Raw genomic sequence first — 22,841 nt, 5'->3', positions numbered from 1 at the left:
ATCCCCCTTCCCCCAAAATGATCATAAGGCTAACCTGGGTTCAAGGGGAGGAAAAATAGATTCATCTTTTTAAAATGTCTTTATTAATACATTGTAGTGGTACATAATACTTGGGTTCTTTTTGACTTAATCATACATGCATGGAATATAATGTGCTCCAGTTCAGTCCCTAGTACTTCCGCTTCCTCTCCCCTCCTCCCTCACTGACTCTCTTCTTCCACTGCTTTCATCTTTTGTTTGGAGTAGTGTGGATGTACACAAAAACAGAAGAACTTGTTGGTGGTCATCTTTATAAACAGGTGAACAAATAATTATTATACAAGGTAGAGGGATTTCATGGAGGAGGTCATGTTGGAGCCTGGTCTTGAGTCATGGGGTTGTTACATGGAGACAAGAGGACATTTCATAGAGAAGGAACAGTGTGTGCAAAGACCTCAGTTTTGCATTGGATTAGTTTATTATTTCTAAAGTACATGCCAAATAATTTTTAGGAAGCACCCAGAATCCTGCTGAGGAAGGAAAAAGAAGTCATTCTCAAACTGCAAATTAATAAAAAAAAAAACACCTTTTTTTTTAAGTCAGCAGGGAGACTCAACACAGAGTGCATATTCATGTTGTTATTCTTGATATTTCAATACCTGGAATCTATACATTTTGCATAGGTAAATGGAATACTCACAATTTACTTAATCAGCAATGTTGAATTTTGGTGTATTTTCTTAAGACATTCATCTAAAAGATATTTACTGACAGCCTGCTGTGTGGCAGGCACTGTCCTAGGAGTTGGAAATTAGTCAATGAACAAAGCAGACAAAATCATTACCTTTCTGGAACTGACATTCTAGTTCAGAAGAGACAGACAATAATCACTGTTTGTTTGTTTTGGGTTTTGCAGTGCTGGGGATCAAGCCTGGGGCCTCACACGTGCTAAACAAGGGCTCTACCCTGGAGCTACACTCCCAGCCCAAGACAGACAACAATCAATAAGCAGAAATAAGGAAACTATAGGGTAGGCTAGAATATGAAAAGGACTCAGGGAAATAAAAAGAGGGGCCACAAGGCCAGGGAGTGTTAGAATAGGGACAATATGCCATCTGAGCAAGGACTTGAAGGAGGCAAGGGAGGGACTGAGCTGATATCTAAGACGAGAATGTTCTAGGTAAAGATACAGCCAGTGCAAAGGTGCCAAGACAGGAACTCAAGTAGCCCAGCGGAGGAACAGCAAGGAGCAGGTATAGCTGGGGCAAAATGAACAAAGGCGAGAGTAAAGAGACAAGCCACAAACCTCCCCCTCCACCCTGCATCCCTCCCCAAGCCAACTTAGACCAGAGAGGCAGCAGTGGAAGTGGTTTAAACAAAAAGAAAAGCAGTTATATTCCAGATATATCTCAAAAGTTGTGTCAACAGGATTTACTAATATGACTTGGGTAATTTAGGTAAAGTTAGTTTGATTGAGGACCTGGTTATGGAGGTATTCCCACATAGGGGTCATTGTAAACCTTTCCTAACAATGCATTTCTCTCTTTCCCATTCTCATAATTCTTACCATAAGAGTTAAAAGCATGCAGTTTCTCAAAGGTCCCACCATTATATTGATTAATAGTACTTTTTTCTTTACTTGGGCATTTCTTTTTGAAATCATCATACTTGAGTCTAAAAAGGATTGTTAGATTTGAGTGTACAGACCATGTGACCTGTAATGGAACCTGCTTGCTTTGGAGAAGCAATTTCACATGAAATTGCATTAAAAATAATGATAAGCCAGGTATGGTGGTGTATGCCTTTATATTCCAGAGACTCGGGAGGCTGAGGCAAGAAGAATCACAAGTTCAAGGCCAGACTCAGCTACTCAGTGAAATCCTGTCTCAAAATAAATTTTTTAAAAAATTAAGAGGGCTGGGGATGTGGTTCTGTGGTAAAGCTCCCCTGGGTTCAATCCCCAGTACCACATACAACAAAAAGTAATGGTACAATTCTTTGAAATTCAGGGAGACATGTCATCATAACACAAGTTCTCCCAACAGCCACACTAGTGACATTTGGGACCAGAAACTTGTAGTGAAAGGCTATCCTGGGTATTGTAGCAAAACTTCTCAGCATCCAAGCCAATAGCATCTCCTCTCAGTTGTGACAACTGAATAAGTCTTCAGACTTTGCCAAATGTTCTCTGGGGCACAAAATTGGCCCTGGTTAAGACCCATTGTCATAATATTTCTCAGACATTAATTAAGGCATGCATGCAAATTTCCATTTTTTTCTGTCATCTTCTTCCCTTAATTCTTTTTTTTTCTTGTGAAAGGATGAGAAAATTTCCATTATGTTTTTATTTTCTTCCTCTCATCCCTAAATTAAAAGAACTTTGGAGAAAATTTGCACAGTCGTCCAAGTAAATGCATCTGCTGGCTCCTTGCCTGCCTTTGCTGGCTCTGCTAAGCACACAGTTTGTGGAATTCTCTGGGCTCTCCTAACTCTTGCAGGCAGCCCCACAAGGCACCACCTGGATGTGCAGAACCTCAGCATTCCGTAGGCCTTTCTGTCACTCTGACCTACTCAGGTACAGTTTTAATAAAGTTGAAGTGAAGCAGCTCCTCTGGGAGCACAACTGCTTGCTACACTGCTTTCTATTTTGAACAGGGCCTATGCCCAGGAGGTTTAGGTGCTCAGTTTTTAGTTCTCAAAACTGTGGAAACTCACGGTGCACATACACTAGCCAGAGGCCTCCCGCCCAATTGTTTCTGGGTATGCTTCCTATAAATGGTTTTCCTCACAACATGTGTCAACACGCCTGGCTGCCCTTCGCTCCCCTTCTGGTCTCAGTTCTCCTTTCACCTTCTGATGGTCTGACTTATATTATAAATGCCTGTTCATCATATAACACTGCTTGCCACGGCATTGTGGATTTCTTAAAGTATTCCTTCCTCTTGCCTTTGGTTGCTGACATTTCTTTGATATCTGTGACCATGACTCCCCAAAGTCCTTCATATTGTATAAAATAAATTTTTCTCATTAGAACCCAAACTTACTTCTTTTATTCCTTATGATAAGAAGCACACTGTTGGGGCTAGGGAAATAGCTCAGTTGGTAGAGTGCTTGCCTTGATCCTCAGCACCAAAAAAAAAAAAAAAAAAAAAAAAAAAAGCACACTGTTAATCCTCAGGCATTACTTCTGTAAGATTGTTGAATATGATGTTATCTTGCATCTCTAACTCCTATGTATGCTTTTTATCCTCCCATCTACCCTTCTAAATACCAAAACTCCTTGATTTATGGGGGAAAAGGGATAAATGTTTTTCTTGTTAGAAGTGCCTCCTTTCACTGCTTCTTTCCTGAACCAGGGGTGGTATCATGTGGCCAAAGAGGTTTTTCTGCCAGGTGTAAAAACCTTTCTAGCTATAGGAACTCTCTCCAATGATATCAATTCCATTGGAATTTGGGGACCATCAGAGGAAGGTTCCAAGCATTACGCTGCATAATTGAAATGCTTAACAAATTACCAATGTCCCTTTTGTGTTCCTTTTATGATTTGCCAGCAAGCTTCTCTTTCCGTGGTCTTCACATGTTTATTTATAACAGCTTCCACCCTTGCAATCTGCAAAGCAGGGGATAGGCCAAGAGTCCTCACCAAATTAGAACCAGATGGACCATCTTCCTCTTCCACCCACAGAGGACAAACTCACTTCCAGGTTGGGTAGTCATCCTGAATTTTGTTTATATAGTCTTAATGGTTTGTGTTCCTGATTAATAGTTTGAAATCTGCTTTAATGAAAGTATGTATATAGGAAGAATGAAAGGGGAAATAAACATGTCATGTCTGTTTCCTAGTTAAAAGAAAATCCTGTTGACCTGTAAGTCAAAATTCAGGATTTTTGAAATCCCAAATTTGTGGTTGACTACAACTCACAAACAAGTTAAAAATATCATTTTTCTGAAATCCAAACTTTAAAATTGGAGTAAATTTAGAAAAGGATTTTTTATATAAAACATACACTGTGACATTAAATAGCCAATTTTTCAATTCCATTTAAACAAAAAAAAAACTCAACATGGTTTACAATCTGCTGTTTAGGGAAGCATCTGTGGTATAAAGATAAACATGATCATAAAATATTCAAAATAAAAAATGATTATAATATGTAAGCTCAGTATATAGTTCAATACATGGCATTTTCTATCAGAATGAATAATTTGAAATATCTAAGTGAATCCCACCATTGTGTACATCCACAATGCAGTCTTAATTAGAATAAGATAGCTCATGCTTGTATAATTTTATCAAAATGAAATCTGTCATGTATAACTAAAAAGGACCAATGAAAAAAGAATAAGTAACTCAGAGAAATTGTGCACACCTTTTTTTGCTGCCTTTTTAAATGTAGGAAACTCTACTGTTTTTTTTTTAACTTTCTTATAGTTGTAGATGGACAGAATGCCTTTGTTTTTTATGTGGTGCTGAGGATCAAACCCAGTGCCTCATGTGTGCTCAGCAAGCCCTCTACCACTGAGCTACAGCCCCAGCCCAGGAAACTCTACTTTGATAACATCTTTTATTTAAAGTAGTGGGTAGATTATCTATAAAGTGATTTTTTTAAATTATTTTTAGAAGTACATATTTTTTAAACTCCTAAGTACAGTGAAATTTAATATAGTATAGTGTCAGATGAAAATTACTGATCATCTCAGTTCCTCTTATTGCTTATTATAACTGTGGAAAATTCTGGGCATCTCAGGAACTTTTGTGGTGGACTTTGAGTTATTCTGATTCACATGTCTAGAAAGTCACTAGAATGGACACCTCCATTTACAGCCAGCATACACTTAGGATTTCCAGGTCTTCTCTGTCTCTGAAAATTACTGAACCAGAAATCTGATGGCTACTATAAAAGACTAGATATATTCTGTTAAATACTGAAAGCTGGAATGTGTTCAGAATTTTCTCTGAACATTTTAATCTCTCAGTTAAACACTGAAATAAAAAGGAAAACAAATATTTACTTTTTTAGTATTGGTTTTTAATGAAAATCACACAAAAGTGTCAGAACCACCTCTAATGATTTTAAACATGGCTCTTAGAGAATCTATACAGTGAATTGCTTCTACAGTTGTAATTCAGGAACAAAACATGCTATGAAATTAAAGACTTGGAAGTATCATGTGAACTTACTTTAAACTTCTCCTTGATCACTGAAGGAATTACCATGTGGAGAAAAAAGTTAATAGAAAACTGATTATAACTCCAAAGATGCTTTTGATCCAAACACATTTACTTTTTTTACTTTTTTAAAAAATTATAATGTATATGATAACAGAATGCAGTCACCATCATTTGTCTTACTGACTAGATTTACATGGAAGAAAGAAATGACCATTAAGAAATGCTTACTTCTTAATATTTGCTTAGATACTGGAGAAAATCAGGGCTTACTTAACTATGCACTTCAGTTTTTTCATCAGCAAGTAAATTGGCATACTTTATGGTGATGATTGATGGTTGTGATGATTAAAATAATACGTGTTAAGCATGTAAGCAAAGTACCTGGCACATAGCAAGTGCCAAGCAACATTATCTGATTTTAAATACTACCTATGAATAAGGTAATATTTTCTGTTCTACAAATGAAGAAATTAACATGTAAAAAGGGTAAGTAATTTGCTTAAGATTGTCCAGCTAAATAAGATATGGAACCAGGATTGAACCCAGGGAGTCTGAATTAGGGACCAATCTTTTTAACTAGAATGCTGCTTTATCATACATTCACTTCACAAAATTAATTGAACATATCTACGTGCCAGGTACTTTTTTTTAAAGAGAGAGAGAATCTATGTGGTGCTGAGAATCGCACCCGGCTCACACCCTTGCTAGGCGAGCACTCTACCTCTGAGCCACAATCTCAGCCCAATCATTAGTAACATTTTTATATTAGATATAGAGGAAAATACACAATGTGATGAAAATGGGCATATGACATTATTTTAGCTTTTTATTTTGACAAAGCCTAATCCAAATATTTAAGCATATTTGTAATATCTGCTCAATGAATATTGCCTCTCCCAGTAACATGAGTCAAATAATTTCAAATAAAAATGTTTATAAAACCTTGGATTTTTATACTGTATTATTCATGCACTTTGACAAGACTTAAGTGAGGACATTTCTTTTTTTTTTCTTGTACTCATTCCTAAAGTTTTTTATGTTACCAACAAACAAATGCTAACCTTTGCATTCTAAGATGGACTCCTGTATTCTTCATACAAAGCAGACATCCATAAACCATTTGCTTCTTTATCCTACAGTCATGAAATACTGTGTTCTGAACAGAAGATCCACAATAGAGTTCAAACAGAAAATGGTCGGTTGGTTTCATATACAGTGGTATCCTTTCAGTATGTTTGACTTTCACCTCTGAAAATCTCTGCCATCTCAACTTTCAGCATAAATCGAGTTTTATGGATATATTTACTTATTTTAAAAAAACAGAGAGGCTTCCTTGGTGCCTGCCATCAACCAAGCTATGACATGTTAATCATTTAGGTTAGTGTCCCTAACAGAGTCACATGAATACTTCCTGTTTCATGGCATTTTCCATCCAGAAGTCAACCATATGGTTGTATATGCGGTGAATTAGATTTTGTAAAGAGATTATATAGTATCTTCTTGAATGTTTTATCTAATAGAAGAAATATAATGGGGTCTGTACTACTTCTGGCTGAAGCAAGACAAGTGAGGACGTTTTTTATTTCTATTAAATAATTCAATTGCTGGCAGTCCCCTTTCTGGTGCAGAACAAAAAAAATGGGTTTAAAAATACTATATGGAAGAAAGCAAATTATGAGTAGAATCTGGATAACCAAAAGATGTCTTTTCACAGAACTGTAAGTCAGATCTTTCTCCACAATGGATGTACAGGTCCTTACTTTTCTCAGATGATTGACAAAAGAGTAGTATGACGTGAGCACTACTAAAAAGGAAAATCCAATAAACGTGGTTCCAATAAGGCCTGCAATCTGAGAGATCATGGCTCCTAGTTCCATCTGTGGATTGTAGCACAGGCTCTCTCCTCCTTCCGTAGCCTCCACGACTGAATAGTATATGATAACGGGAATAATTATGCCCAGGACAACTCCCCATATATAAATGCACAGTTTTCTGGCAAAGTTGGGCTGGCGAAATTTTTTCAATAAATGGCCATAAAATATTTTCTCATAACAGGATGTAGGTCCTTGCATGGAATCCTTTTTCATTAAGGTAGCATAGCGGCTTATGGCAATCCAACATAAAATTAAGAGGCTGACAAACATACTCACATGCATGGACAGCGTTCCCAGAAAGTTGACCACTATGCATTGTGCAGAGTGATATTCCCATTGGTAACCTTTCAGGAAATAGATACCCATGAAAGGCATGGCACCACACACAAGTAAGTTTGCAGTCACGAGATGTGCCAGGTAGATGTGCGTTGATGTTTTCTTGCCTATTTTTGCTAAAAACACCCACTGAGAAAGTGAGTTTCCAAAGAGACCAACAATACAAAGCAAGGTATAAATGATTGGCAGAGCCGTGGAAGAGATCATAGATGGTTGAATGCATGTTGAATTGTTCCTCATTTATATCAGATTTTTTTGAATTTGTCCCAGGAGCTAGAACAGAATTGCAGATATTTAATATTCAAATTATGGATAGAATGTAAGCCAGATCATAAAAAAAGCAATAGTTACAAAATGTATTGGATGGAAAACGAACGTGCAGATGGCTTGCTTCTTACCTTTTCTAATCACAATTGTCCAGTTGAAATACAAATGGAGTGTTCTTATTATGATGGATAGTGCTTTTGTCTAAAAAACAAAATTTGATGCAAGGATATAAATGCCTGAGATTTATCACCTGACTTTGGCAGAATTTACAGTTCTTAGATCATAAAGCAATGTATAAGTAAGTGATGACACATTTTGCCTAGAAATGTAATTTTAAAAAATTTAAGGTACATGCAACAATACGTGCTGGTCAAAGGAAGGTGTTACAAAAGTATTTTGTTCCACATTTAAGAAGAGATAAGCTGGGCTCAGCAGTGCACAGTTTGTAATCCCAGTGACTGGGGAGGCCAAGGCAGGAGGATCACAAGTCTAAGGCCAGCCTCTGCAATTTATGAGAGACCATCTCAGAAAAGGCCTGAGGGTGTAGCTCAGTGGTAAACGCCCCTGAGTTCAATCCCTAGTACCAAAAAGATAAGACTTTTTTTTAAAATATATTAGTTACATGCAAATAGTTTTCCTGGCTAGGTTAAAGCACTTCTCTATAATCCAATACTATAAAGAGTCCCTTTTCATAGTTCAGAAGTAAATTCAATTCCTCATCAACAAAAACTAAGAACCTGAATTTAAAAAAGAAAATCATAGCGACCAAGGATAGACTCCAAAATCCGAGGATCATTGCCAAAGGGCATCAGTAATTTCTCATTTCAACTAGTTAATGCTAAACTGCCATACTTCAATAAGAAGTTGACTTTAAAATTATGTCAAAATTGTAGTTGCTGTGCTTGTTGACTAGAGCGCCCTCATGTGTCCTCATGTGTAATTTAGTATCTGGGTTCTTCAGAGTTTTAAATTTGTTTGGAGGATATGCTGTTCTAATCACAGGATAAACGCAGGTATAGTTTTTTGCTTTTGGAAGTCTTATTTTTAATCTTTCTTGCATAGTACACATGAAGTGCTAAAGAATGACAAACCCATTTTCATTCTTACTTTTCTCCTTATTTCCTTATTTTTTTTAGGCAATAATAACAAAGACAAGTTACTGGATTCTGGCCAAATAAAAATCATAATCTCTGTTTAGAATGTGCCACATTTCTCTGTTTTTCACCATTGCTTTTTGGGCACCACATTCTCCACTCTTTCACAGTCTACAGCAGGGTTTCTCAATTTTTTAAAACAAAACAAAAACATTGCATTCTATTTTGATAAGCATGAAAATTTTACCATACACCAGTCTCAGCCCTCAGCCCCTCAGGGCTTTTTTAGTCTGTACCCCTCTTCAGATCATGGTTTTATTAATTTTCTGCATCTTTAAAATTATGTCAATTTTTACAAAACTAGGCATTTTTTCCAAATATGATATCATAATTTCAAAATGACTTTTTAAGCCACACAATCCACACTCAAAGACAAAAATTTAAGAGCTGTGCAGAGTAGGTTCAAACACTGAGACCCTTAATTAATGCCTACCACTGTTTTCATCATTTTATTTATTTTGTTGTGATTTTTATTTAGAAAACAGTCCATATGCTTCAGAATGAGTTTGTATCTGGAGAATTGCAGTGTAGATGCAGTTATATAAAACCTAATCTGTAACTTCACTGATTTAAAAATCAGTCAAATAGAGAATGAAGTGAGCCAGTTTATTTCTTAAGAAAAATTTATCTGCTCAAAGTAGATTTTGATTTTCCATAAGGAATGGAGCTTCCTTTCATGATGATATTAAAGAAAAACACCAGCCCCTGCCTTGTGTGGATAATACAAAACATACTAAAAACAGCAAAAGGAAAGGTGCCTCACTATGAATATCAATAGCAAAAGCTCCTGAACAAAAGGAAGGTAAAAGACTCTGGCAGAAGCTAGCTTCATCGGACAGATGATGTGAGTCTCTGCAGGAACCTCAAGGTAGCAAAGGATAATTAGTTCACAATGTTTAGTTCACAAATTTGTGTCTCCTGTGTACCTGTCCTTTAAAATTAACTTTGATTTTTAAAGCTACTAGCTAAATTGTTTTCAAAATTTGGGAAATACTATTACATTTAAATAGAATCAAAATGACATGTTACAGATACAGAATTGCTTTCCTGAAAATGTCAAGTCAGCATTTGCCTCAGTAGAATGCCTGTCAAGTTACTCGTGTAGACATTGTGTCTACTGATTTGACAAATGAAAAAAGTAAGTTCTACAATTCACTACTAATATTTATCTACATAAATACACTCATTACCTTTCCTAATGATCAGTTTTCAAAGTGTAAACAGTTTATACCTGTTAGAGTTCTTATAAAACAAATTTATAAGCTATAATTAATAAATAATTACCCTTACCTGTCTGTTTATGCCAATTAAGGTTATATGGTTCAAGGTCGTGATGCAAATTTCAGACTTACAACTCTCTGATCTTCACGCTTCCAGTATCCTTAGTCAATGTAAATAGAGTCTTGCTTGACACCAACTACAGTGGGGGGAAAAAGGAAATTAAACTGAGCATTGAAGAAATTCAATAGTTATGGTAAATGTAGCAACCACCTCCTCAAAAAAAGCCCTCATTTCTCTATTTCTGTAGTGAGAGGAAGTTGATGTGAAATATATATATATGTAGATATATTACTTCCTTATGATTATTTCATGAACTACTTACACCTCAGCTTTATGAAGCATGATTGGCTGCAGTTAAGTTCAAAGGTGTAATTCCCCATAGCTACTTAATTTTATGTGACACAGTGATAGAGGGAACCCAATAAAATATTAGTACAAATGTGTTCATAAACTTATCTGTAATATCCCTTCTGGGTGGCTTATTTGCTGTACTGAGAATAGAGGCAAACACACTCCAAGTTTTCTTAAGAGCAGCTTCCCAGAATCAAGTATCATAGAACTGAACTAGAATTTCATAACCATGTCTGAGTTGAGATCTTTTGTTTTAAGGTTGAAGAAACTGAGGCCCAGAGAGGCTCCCTGTCAGTACAGACTGCACCTTGGGCTTTGGGTTCAGTATGTTATTTGGAGCATTTGCAATGAATTTGGAGAATCCTGCGAAGTAGCAAGTGGGCCTCAGATCAAATGAATAGTTACAACCTAAAGAATTATGAGACCAATTTTATATATGATATTTTTAGTCAGTCAGTGAACTACTAACCAAATGAAAGCCAAGCGTGTACAGCTGGGGAGTCAGACTTGCCTCAAGCACTATCTTCCTATGGTAGTTAAACCAGTGGGAGTCTGAAAAGGAGAACAGAGAACAGAAATCTAATTTTATCAAGTCTGAACACTTTAGTTATTAGTAAATCATTTAAAATTAATAGAAGCACTCTGCCACTTCTCATAACCCCCAACACATAAACCTTATTTCATGTCTATTGCATAAATTCCCTCTGATGTTTGCTAATATTTTTTTCTAAAGCAAAAGTGAAAACTCTCTGAAGTTTCTGGAGTCTGTCCTGCTGCTGTGCATCTTTGCAATGCTTGCCATCATTTAATTAAGAGTAGTTAGGCGGGCGCGGTGGCGCAGGCCTGTAATCCCAGCAGCTTGGGAGGTGGAAGCAGGAGGATTGAGAGTTCAAAGCCAGCCTCAGCAACTCTGTGAGACCCTGTCTCTAAATAAAATACAAAAAAAAAAAAAGGGCTGGGGATGTCGTTCAGTGGTTGAGTGCCCCAGGGTTCCATCCTGGTACCAAAAAAAAAGTAGTGATTCATCCAGGGTACATGGCTATTAACTGTAGAAATTTGGTTTCTAGAATTCCCATAATTTTTACTTCAGCAATTTCTCATGTTCCTGGAAGGAATCACTTAGAGCAAAAACTGGTGTTGCTAAGGGTGTAGCTCAATGGTAGAGCTGTGTGCCTGGGTTCAATTCCTAACACCACCAAAGTTAAAAAAAAAATGCAGCTTGAAGTAATTTAGAAAAGAATGGAAATGGAATGTAGTTTCTCAGTGACTAATAAAAGATCATTTTAATATTTCCAATTGGAGCTTAAGAATCTTTGGCAGGGGGCCAGGGTGCCCTTGTTTCTTCTTCCATTGTCCCAAAAACTCAGTGTATGATACACAACCATGGGCTCCTTCAGTCATCCAAGCCAAAAACCTAGGGCTCTTCCTGGATTCCTCTCTTTCCCTCATGCCTCACATCCACTCACCAGCTGTGGTCTCAAGAGAAGAAATGTCTCCAGAGAAGAGATGTCTCCAGAGAAGGGTCCCAAGGCGTTCCCAGTGGAGACAGGGAACTCAACTCAGGAGCCAGACAAAGGCTGAGACTGAGTTTATTTAGGAAGGTAGATAACACATTCAAGAATATGAGCTGTCTCTAGAGTGAGGAGCAGCCCGGATTTGGGCTTGGGGTAGGGGGTGGGGTCCAATATTTATGGAAGGGCATATCAGGGGCCATACAGGAGGTGGATCCAGGGAGGTGCCGCCAGTTTTCCTACGCTTGGTATTTCTCCCTCATTTTACAAGTGCATAGGCCTGGGGCCTGTTGTTCAAGATTTACTACTATGCTTTTTACATCTCAATGGCTTCCGGGGTGTTTCCTTTAAGATTCAGGGCTTCTCTTTATCCTAAATCCACATCTCACTGCTACTAGAGCCTCTTTCAGATCACCACCATAAAGTGTCATATTTCAGGAGAGCTTCCTAGGTGCCAGACTTCCTGCTATTTGCTTTATATGCAATTCTTATTTAATCTTGAGAAACACCCTGAGAAACAAACATCTCCGAAGTCAACACTTGTCACTTTTGCAGTGTTCTGTTAGTCACCCAGAGCCAGACCTGATTCGTTGCAGGAAGAGTAAATATCAGTAGATAATGATCACTGTTAAGATGATCATCTTAACATCTACCACAGATGTGAGCAGTCATTGAACCAGAGTCAGAACTGTTGGCAGATCATTTACTGGACTAAAGCACCTGAATAGGTATAAGTTTTGCCAGTCCTTGTTACCATACCCAGGTCTGTCAGTTCACTGTTCAAAAGTCTAGACTTGGGAGGTGGAAGTTGGTGGAAAGGAAATCAGTTTTATTGAAGCCAGCCCTGATGGGGTTACCTTGCTGAAAGCTCCATCTTGGAAAACTAGGGTACACAAAAGGGCTTTTGTAAGGAGAGAATACAAATGCAGTGGGACAATGGGCAGTAGACTTTTACAAAGCAGGAAGGTGAAGGTGGGGTGGTTGGTCTTCTGATCTTCTTGGGCTTGTGTCTCCTTCCCTCACTCCCTCTGACTGGAATGTCATAGTCACAAACATATTACTTTCTTTCAAGTTCAACATCACAACAATTTATATGTTTTGTGTTAGTTGATGCATAGAATCAAAGAATCAGGAAGGGTGTTCCTCATCTCATCGTATTCACTGAAAATCACCAAATATTCTGGGTTTTGTAAATCTCAAGAAAGGTTAAGTAGCAGTTAACATCTTAATGATTTAACTGCTGCTTTTCTTTCCAATTTAGAATGCCAGACAAAGGGAATAAGGAAGGGGCAGGGGTGGAGTGGAGGGAGGGAATGACTCTGCCAAGGACAGCTCCCAAGAGCTGTTACCTCCTTAAGAATCTTGATTTTTAGTGCTCTATATTTTTCTTAAACAGTGCAATTCACTCAACAAATATTCATCAGAGTTTCTTCTGTGTTCTCAATGGCGTGCGGAGGTCACAGAAAGCAGTCTGTTAGCCATGAAATAATTTAGGATTTCTGGAAATTTGAACAAGATTCCACAAGCAAGCCACGAATTTAGATTCATATGTGATGTGTGATACAGACTTCAAATGCTGCCCTTTCTAGGGAGGAAACAGTGAGTCAAAGTGATTCCGAAAGGCTTTGTGAAAGCAAAAGGAAGAACAAGAAGAGAACACCTGGTGAGAGACCACTCTGAGCCAGGGATCTTACAGTTAAGAGCCCTGGAGGTGGGTGATGGAGGCTGGAAAGGTTAAGTAGCTTGGGGTAGGTAGACACAACTAGTCAGGTAGCTTTCAAATAACCTCTTTCTCTGCCTTGGAAAGCAAAAATTACTGGCTTTCCTTGCAGGTCCATAATGGCACCTTATGATACTTAGGAGAAGTAAACCAGGATTCAGTTTCAAGTACTTTTAATTTCATTCAGGCAGAGTTTCCTGTTCTAGACTCTGAGGCAGCAGAAATTGACTATAGAAGAAATAAAGGCCATTTTGTTTTTCACTCTTTGAAAGCCCTGAGCTTCATTAAGCTGACTTGTCATCCAGCAACATGGGTATAAATTCTTCATGATTTAAGGGATTTTGTATTCCTAATTGAAATTTAAAAAAAAAAAACAAGTTTTGTTTACATTTTCCTAAGAAATATTGTTGTGTCTGATAGAAAAGGAATGAAGTACCAGGAAACACAAGACTAACAAAAACATTACTTGAAATGTCAAGAATAATAAAGTATTTTGCAGGGTCTCTGTAAAAAGTGGCCCCTTGGGAGTTTCCTATTCAGATCAGTGGGAGTTTTCTTTAGTTCTTCTTCATCTTTCCCATCCTTCTTGGCAAAGTTCCACTTGTGTTGTAAGAGTCTGAACACTCTTGCCTCAGTTCTAATTACTTCCTATATCACCTGCCAAATACTTATCTCCTAAGTGTTCTGCTCTGACCCTCACGCTCTGCCTCCTGAAGTGTTTCCTACAGTTCAGGTCCTGACTTGTGCTAAGTTTCCTTGATACTTGTGTGAGTATCAACTGTAATATTTAATCAGGCCCCAGAATTCCTTTGGAGTGGTTCAGTGACAGTGGTCTAAAGGGCAGGCAAGTCATCATTCATTTTGGTGGGCTGTATACAAACAGCAAGGGTACATGAGCGCTTTCCTGAGTCACCTCAGTTCTTGGGGTTTAGAATTAGGAGCCCTTATCAGTTTCCTTCAGAGTCAGAAACCAGAGAGCATAGGACAGCTTTGAACCTTTGTGTTTCAACTCAAAAGTTATTTTTAGGCCATCTGAGCTTCTGTCTAAATTGGCTGCACTTGGCCTTGTAAATATTCTGTCTGACCAATCAGGAGCTCAGGGCATTGGAACACTTTTGTGCAAGAAGAGAAGATCTGGCTGGACACAGTGGCGCACACCTGTATTCCCAGAGACTCAGGAGACTGAGGCAGGAGGATCACGAGTTCAAAGCCAGCCTCAGCAACAGCGAGGTCCTGTCTGTAAATAAAATACAAAATAGAGCTGGGGATGTGGCTCAATGGTCAAGTGCCCCTGAGTTCAATCCCCAGTACCCCACCCACCCACCCACCCCCGCCGCCAAAAAAAAAAGAAAAGAAGACCTGCCTAATTTTATCCACATTCAAACATCACAAGGTAAAGATGATGATTTTTGTAAAAAGAGGTCAGTGGTAAGTCTTGTCCAGTTCAATGCACATTCAAGCCAGTGTTTGCCTTAAGGAGGAATGAGGCACAACCTAATTACTCAAACCTGTGGTTTGTTCAAGGTTTGTCAGCCCCTTGCTGTCTTCAGGATGTGGTGTCTGGCCACAACCCTGTTTCCAGTTGCACTGCTCTCAGGCCCTCACCTCCTGCTACAGGCAGCTCTAGTCATGGGCGTCCCACCTAGGGTGCAGAAAAAGGACCTCTGCTTGCTAGCTAGAGCTGATTTCTCAATAAGCAGTGGGAGCATTTATCTCAAGTACCACTAAAAACAGCAGAGTTTAGACATTTATAATTGCACAGAAAAGTTATTAGCCTTCTGAAAAAAGTGTAATGACAAAACATAAATGAACTTAATGATCCAAATTTCACTATCCTTCAACTGTGACTTTTGTCTTTTCATATAGACCTCAATGTGCTGGCTGGACATTGTCCTCTAAGAATGCACAGCACAGAAACACTATGCAGGCTCACAAGAATTAGGTTCACCTCAAAGGTGAAAAGCAGATGAGAAATTAACAGGCTTAGAGGAGGGGACAAACTTTAGCCATGGGTCAGACAAGGCAAAAATGTCTTTGAATTTCAGCATCTTTGAATCACTCAAATTTAATTCACCTCATGCTTCAGAAGCAACCATTCTTTCTCTCTTGGTTTTTTTTTGTTGATTCGGTTTTTGGTTTTGTTTTGTTCTTATGGTACTGGGGACTGAACCCTGGGAAGCTCCACCACTGAGCTAGATCCCCAGCCCTTTTCAATTTATTTATTTATTTGTACCAGGGATTGAACCCAGGAGCACTCAACCTCTGAGCCACATCCCTAGCCCCTTTTCTATTTTATTTACAGAGAGGGTCCCACTGAGTTGCTAAGGGCCTTACTAAGTTGCTGAGGCTGGCTTTGAATTTGCAATCTTCCTGCTTCAGCCTCCTGAGCTGCTGGGATTACAGGCATGCACCACAGTACTTGGCCTTATGTTTTTATTTTGATACAGGGTCTCATTAAGTTGCTGAGGCTGATCTAGAATGTGATCCTCCTTGCTCAGCTTCCCAAGTAGTTGGAATTATAGGCATGCTTAACTACACAGGCAATCGATCATTTTTTTTTCCTGTGGGTTCTTTGAAATGCCAAAGTAAAGATTTCTGAAAATGAAGCATTTGATCACATCAGACCCTGGGAAACAGCAACTTGGGTTGCATTAAGGTCATTAAGAAAGCACCATATATCAGTGCCCAGAATTCTCATCGTTCCACTATCTCTTTCCAGGACCAAGGTTACATGGCCATTGATTTTATTACCAATCACTTCTTTTGAACTTCTAGATAAAATTAAGTCCTTGTTCCATATCACTTTCTATCCTTATTCAAAGGGGGAAAAGAAAGAGAGATGAGGAAGAACTGAGTATCTGAGGTCTTCCTCCTGTACTGGTTAGTGGGTTAGTGTTTGCATTTGGTTTCTCATATTCAGAGCACCAAGTATTGAAGTAATCAGTTTTTCTGAGAACCACTGTTAAAAATTAGTAATAGGACTCAGGATGTAGCTTAATGGTACAGCACCTACCTAGCATGCACAAGGCCCTAGGTTCCATCGATAGCACAAGAAAAAAAGGAAGGAAGGAGAAAAGAAGAAAGAAAGATTAATAATAATAAATGACAGCCACTAAATTTTAAAGATATTTCTAAAATAAATGCTATTATTACTTTCCTATTCTAGATGATAGTTTTAGGTCTATACAGGACAAATGACTTGCCTGTGGTAATAAAACTGGTATACTGTAACCCCAGATTGTCTGATTTCGGAGTCCACATTTTTTTTTTTTTTTGTGGCTAGGGGTTGGGGAGAGAGGTTGCGGGTGCCTGGTGTTAAACTCAGGGGCCCTCAAACACTGAGCCACATCCCCAGCCCCATTTTGTATTTTATTTTGAGACAGGGTCTCACTGAGTTGCTTAGTGCCTCGCTTTTGCTGAGGTTGGCTTTGAACTTGCCATCCTTGGAGCCCACGTTCTTGTATACTACTTTATACATACTCTCACTGTATAAGATAGTACCCACAGAATCTGTTTTGTTGCTTTGGATAAAGTGACCCAAAAAATGTATCTCATTTATGTACAAGTTTCCAAATTTCTATCTGGAAACTTATTAACTCCTGTCAACCTTCCATTGTAGAGGTACCCCTTTCCCTTAGTAATCAATAAGTATTCTGAGGGTCATATTTTGAGACTCTATGAAATGTTTTCCTTCCACACCATGGAATTAGCATCCATTGATGATGATTCTTGTCTAAATCCACAGTTTCACTGGTGTTTGCATCTTGGTAATCCTTTGATAGAGAAGTTAGACTTGAAGCAATCATTTTAAGGCATCACTCTAAATAAGTCTTGTTTTATTTATTTCTCAAATAGAAGCATAGGTATCAGAGTTTCTAATATTTTCATATTGCCTCATCTTTCTCTTCCTCCAAATGGTAAAATGTGTTGTTTTAATAAAAGTAAAAAGAAAGCATTGAAGCTAGGAAATAATAAGTTCTCTAAAGTTCCATATCTCCGGAAATATTTAGTAGAAGAAAATTGGAAGGAAAATGCCAAAGTTAAATTTTAACGCAGTCTGTAAGTGGTTCACTTCTTGCATGGTGCTCTGGCCAGCAGAGGGCACTATATCACCGGCCCTTGATAAACCCATTGCTATCAGCCGCAGAAGCTGTCCGCATTGCACTATTTTCTAACTGGAAACATAAAGCAATAGAAAAGTTTAGGGTTTCTTTTTGTTTTAATTTTAAGCGCTAATAAAATTATAAACTATATGTTAGTAGCTGAAAACCAATTTAAATGTGATAGAATAAAAGTAATTGTATAGACAATGTATTTCTGTCCTTAAGATGAAAACCCAGTACCACTTATCTGCCTTTAATACACTATGTCCTTTGGGGATTGTTTTGTTTTATTTTGTACTAGTGATTCTCACAAGAGTCACCTTGGTAAAATATTCAGAACCATAGTTATCCTGATGGTAAAAAGAAAGTCTTGATATTTTAGTATGTGAAAGTTTTCATTACCATCTATCAGTTTTTAACTTTTTAAAAAATCATGGCAATCGATGGATATAGTTGTAAAGGGCAAATAGTACTAAAAGGCTTGTAATAATAACAATAACTGCAATTTAAAGTATGTTTCACCTTTTGAAGAAAGCATAGGAGAAATCACCTTTGTCCTCCACTGTAGTCACTTTCTTCTGTCAGCCTATGAAGACCCCTTCATCTTAAGAGATGCCCTAGCCAGATGCAGTGGTGCTTGAAGGTAATCGGCTGAGGCAGGAGGATCTCATGTTGGAGGCCAGCCTGGGTAATATCGCGAGACCCTATCTCAAAAACTAGAAAGGGTTGGGGGTGTGGCTCAGTGGTAGAGCGCCCCTGCGAAGGGAAAAAAAAAAAAACACCCTAAACTAATTGTCTCATTATTCAGTTCTCTCCATCAGGGGGAGTATATGCTTGATAGTATCGTTGAGAACTACTCCCCACCACGTAAAAGGTTTAGAAAGTTAGTGTGTTTGTGTGTATGTCTCTCTCTCTCTCTCTCTCTCTCTCTCTCTCTCTCTCTCTCTCTCTCTCTCTCTCACACACACACACACAGGCTTGTGAGCTTCCAAGTAAAATAATTTGGAGCGTTGCCTTTTTTTGCTAAAGAAATTTCTTAAATTCACTGTTGCTTTTTAAAAAATTCATTCCATACATTCTCTTCACTTACATTTTATATGCATCATTTATCTGTTGCTGCATACCAAACCACCCCCAGACTTGGTAGCTTAACAAAACAATTCTTGATTCATTCTCAACTCTGCAGTTTGTTCTGAGCTGAGCTGTCTTCTGAGTCTCACCTGGGATCATTCATGCAACATAGTCATCTGGCAGCTCAACTGAGGCTTGATGGTTCAAGATATCCTCACTCACATGTCTAGAGAGTTACTTGGGATGGTTTGGCAAGCTGGACATCCCTCTCTGTGATTTTTCATCCTGGATTTATTTACGATGAGATGATCTTAGGGTTCCAAGAGAGGAAAACTGGCAGCTGCAAGATCTCTTAAAGCTTGGCTCAGATGTCATACAATATCCACAATATTTTATTTTTATAATTATGATTATTATTATTTGGTGCCAGGGATTGAACCCAGGGGCACTTAACCACTGAGCCACATCCCCAGCCCGTTTTATATTTTTTATATTTTATTTACAGACAGGGTCTTGCTGAGTTGCTTAGGGCCTCACTAAGTTGCTGAAGCTGGCTTTGAACTCGTGATCCTCCTGCCTCAGCCTCCCAAGCTGCTAGCATTACAGATGTGCACCACCACACTGGCCACAATATTTTTACTGGTCAAAACAAGTCTCAATATCTGTCCAAATTCAAAAAGAGTGGCAGAGAATTCAGGGTCATTTTTAATCTACCTCATTTATTTTTAATATTCTTGTAATTTTAAAGTTCTAATAACACTTATATTTCTTCCTCAAAGTGCAGTGCATTGGTTCTTTTCTTTGAGATGAATATAGTATGTGTACCACAGAGTCCACTATTTCCTGAGTAATATTCCTCAAAGAAAAAAGACATTGTATTTGCAAAGGGATGCCCTTCATGACCCACTGAAGTCTTGGAGCTGTTGTTATTTTGTTTCTTCTTCATTTTTTTTTAATTTAGATGGAATGTTTTGTTTTACTTTATTTATTTATTTCTATGTGGTGCTAAGGATTGAATCCAGGGCCTCACACATGCTAGGCAAGTGCTGTACCACTGAGCCATAAACCCCAGCTCCTCTTTTTCATTTTTAAAGATATATTAAATGTGCCATGAATTTATGCTGCTTCCTTTGTATTTTTTTAATCCCTTATAGTCTCTCCCTTTCTTTTCTGTTTCCAGAATATTAATCTAGCTTTTCAGTAAAACCAGAAGAAAAATCGAATTCTGCTACTTCCCAATAGTATGTTTCACCCTGAGAGCTGGATAAATTCACTGATCTCTCCAACACTAGAGAGTGAACGGCTACAGAAAGATGACCAGACTAGCAGGGTGGAGTGGCTCCCCCCTCCCCACTGTCTAGGTTGTACTCGTCAGTTTCTTTTCTTTTCAGGATCACAAATATCAAATCATTGGACCATAACACTCACTTAGCTGCCTTCTCTCCCTACTTGCCATAGATATCTGGAACCCTCCACTCTTGTCCCCGCAAGAGCTGACCCTACGTGTTCCTGTGTTTTTCAAGCCTTGCTAGCCACAAAGGGGAACTGAATATGAACATGCATGCAAACCTCATCAGTTCCCTTTGCAGCCATCTGAGCATGTTTTTTATTCATATAGAGGAAACAAGTGTTTTTCTTTGAGTAAAAACTGAATTTCCATGTGGAATTGAAGCATTTCTGCTTCTGACAGATGGGGGCTGGGAGGTGGACCACAAGAGAATAGGGCACTAATTGGTGAGAAAGTCATTTAAAAGTGAAAGTAGGGGGCTGGGGCTGGGGCTCAGGGGTGGAGCGCCTGCCTCTCACATGCATGGGGCACCTGGTTCCATCCTCAGCACCACATAAAAATAAATAAAGATATTGTGTCCATCTACAACTAAAAAAAAGTTACAAAAAAAGAGAGAAAGTAGGGCAACAAGAGGTACAAAAGTGAATCAGGGAAGAGAAAGAGGAGCTGCTGAGTACTGAAAAGGAAAAAAAAACAGCGGGGTGGGGGTGACAGGGGTGCTAGAAAGTCTCCATAATTAAAAGGGTCCAAAAGAGGCAGGAAACACAGAAAGGAACTGTCTACTAAGGAACTGTCTGTAACAGCTATGCTAGCAGTATTGATGGAAGACATAAAAACTTTGGGTCTAGAAACTTGCTATTGGACAAAACTTGAAAATATGACAGTAGAGTGATTACCGTTCCCACCTGAGTTCTTGATACTGAGCCAGGGGTTTTTTTTTCTTTTCTTTTCTTTTCTTTTTTTTTTTTTGGTACCAGGAATTGAACCAAGGGCACTTAACCCCTGAGCTGCATCCCCAGCCCTTTTTATTTTTTTGTTTTGAGACAGGGTCTCACTGAACTGCTTGGAGCCTTGCTAGATTGCTGAGGCTGGCTTTGAACTTATGATGCTCCTACCTCAGCCTCTGGAGCCACTAGGATTACAGGTGTGCGCCACCGCGCCCAGCTGAGCCAGGTTTCTAAGGAAGGTGCTTGTCCCTATTTCACAATGCAATGTGGTAACCAGTTGAACCACCCTGATTAGGCAAAACAAAGCCAAGGATTGGTTATGTTTTAGCATATCTTATTCTGCCATCTCACTAGGCACCCCCATTTTCTTTTACTTGCTCAAATTTCAGAGTATGGTTGTGACTAGCATAAAATGGAATGGATCTGCTACCTCTCTTGTCCAGGATTTTGCTATAATGAATGAAAGCTAAGGCTAAGTTACCCCTTTTGAGTTATACATCCTCCATTCATTGGATCCAAATTGATTCCCACTGTATATCTCTAGTTCTGATGTTTACTCTCAGCTTCTACCCATTCCATTTTGTGTATTTCCCCTATCTTTCCCTTGGCATTTGGGTATTTGGATAACACTGGATGTTTCTTACTTGCTTGGTGCAGTTTTTTAAAACTGATTTGGTCTTCCTAACAACCCTTTCAGTAGGGGAAATAGAACTGATCCGAGATTACATAGTAATTGGTGGAACCAAAAATTGAACTCAGGCAGTCTGACTGTGTCACCCACCCTTTTAACCTGCTATACTGCCTCTTGACTCATTATTTAATGATGTTACTGGGCTAATAAAACCTATCAGGTTCAGACTCACCAAAATTCTTGTCCTGCCCTTACCAGTAAAATCGGAAGTATTCCACATCCATTGGCCAAGACTAATCCCCTGGACTGCATTTGAATGGGCAATACCTACATTTTCCTGGAAACTTGTTTTTTTTCTAATTTTACTTCACCCCCTAGTGAATGGTTAATTCTTTCCTTAGATATGCTGATACATTTAATCAGGTCATCTGGTCTAAGAGACTTTCTATCTCTTTAAAATTCTTCTATATATCTGTATTCAGGTTTTGGGGGTCTATAGTTTACTATCCAGAAAACATTTCTATTTTCATGATTTCAGAGATCACCTAATTTGATGCCTCTGTATTATTTGTAACTGAAATACCAACCTGTTGAATTATAATTTTATCTACAAATTCTTTAGCTTAGTCCTTAAGGGATGTATATCAAAGGGCCAGTGTTTAATCTAGATTTATTGATTAGAAAAATATTTTACTTTTCTTTTGAGCAAAATAAACCATATACAAAATAAAAGGCAAGCACATTAGAACTTATTTGTAGCCCATATAAATAAGAAAGGATTGTGCTCCAGAATATATAAAGAATGACTTTGACAATTTTTAAACCTTTATTTTACTTATTTATTTTTATGTGGGGCTGAGGATCAAACCCAGTGCCTCACGCATGCTAGGCAAGCGCTCCACCACTGAGCTACAACTCCAGCCCTTCAACAATTTTTTGAATATTTTTAGTTGTAGAGGGACACAATATCTTTATTTTATTTATTTATTTTTATGTGGTGCTGAGGATCAAACCCGGTGCCTCATGTATGCAAGGCAAGTGCTCTACCACTGACTGAGCCACAACCCCAGCCCTTCACAATTTTTTTTTCCAAACTGGAGTTTTTTTCTTTCTTTTTTTTTCTTTTTTTTTTTATTTCTTACATACATGACAATG

General features: G+C 38.3%; 2 protein-coding genes across 14 annotated transcripts in view; one reads left to right on the top strand and one right to left on the bottom strand.

Annotated features, from left to right (window-relative positions):
• The window catches only part of Cask (calcium/calmodulin dependent serine protein kinase), a 389,850-nt gene that overhangs the window by 193,834 nt on the left and 173,175 nt on the right, over positions 1-22,841 (top strand). The gene's annotated exons all lie outside the window — the stretch shown is intronic.
• On the bottom strand, positions 4,988-10,291 carry Gpr82 (G protein-coupled receptor 82). Its single transcript, XM_046453847.2, has 3 exons — positions 10,074-10,291; positions 7,761-7,830; positions 4,988-7,635 (listed from the first exon to the last, which is right to left on the bottom strand). Exon 3 carries the CDS (start codon positions 7,600-7,602, stop codon positions 6,592-6,594), a length of 1,011 nt encoding a protein of 336 aa, XP_046309803.1. The 5' UTR covers positions 7,603-7,635; positions 7,761-7,830; positions 10,074-10,291; the 3' UTR covers positions 4,988-6,591.

The sequence above is a fragment of the Marmota monax genome, unplaced genomic scaffold (genome assembly GCF_021218885.2).
Source record: "Marmota monax isolate L192 unplaced genomic scaffold, Marmota_monax_Labrador192_F-V1.1 WCK01_AAM20220418_F8-fsc00182, whole genome shotgun sequence".
Taxonomy (NCBI): Eukaryota; Metazoa; Chordata; class Mammalia; order Rodentia; family Sciuridae; genus Marmota; species Marmota monax.
This window is presented reverse-complemented; position numbering and strand designations above follow the sequence as displayed.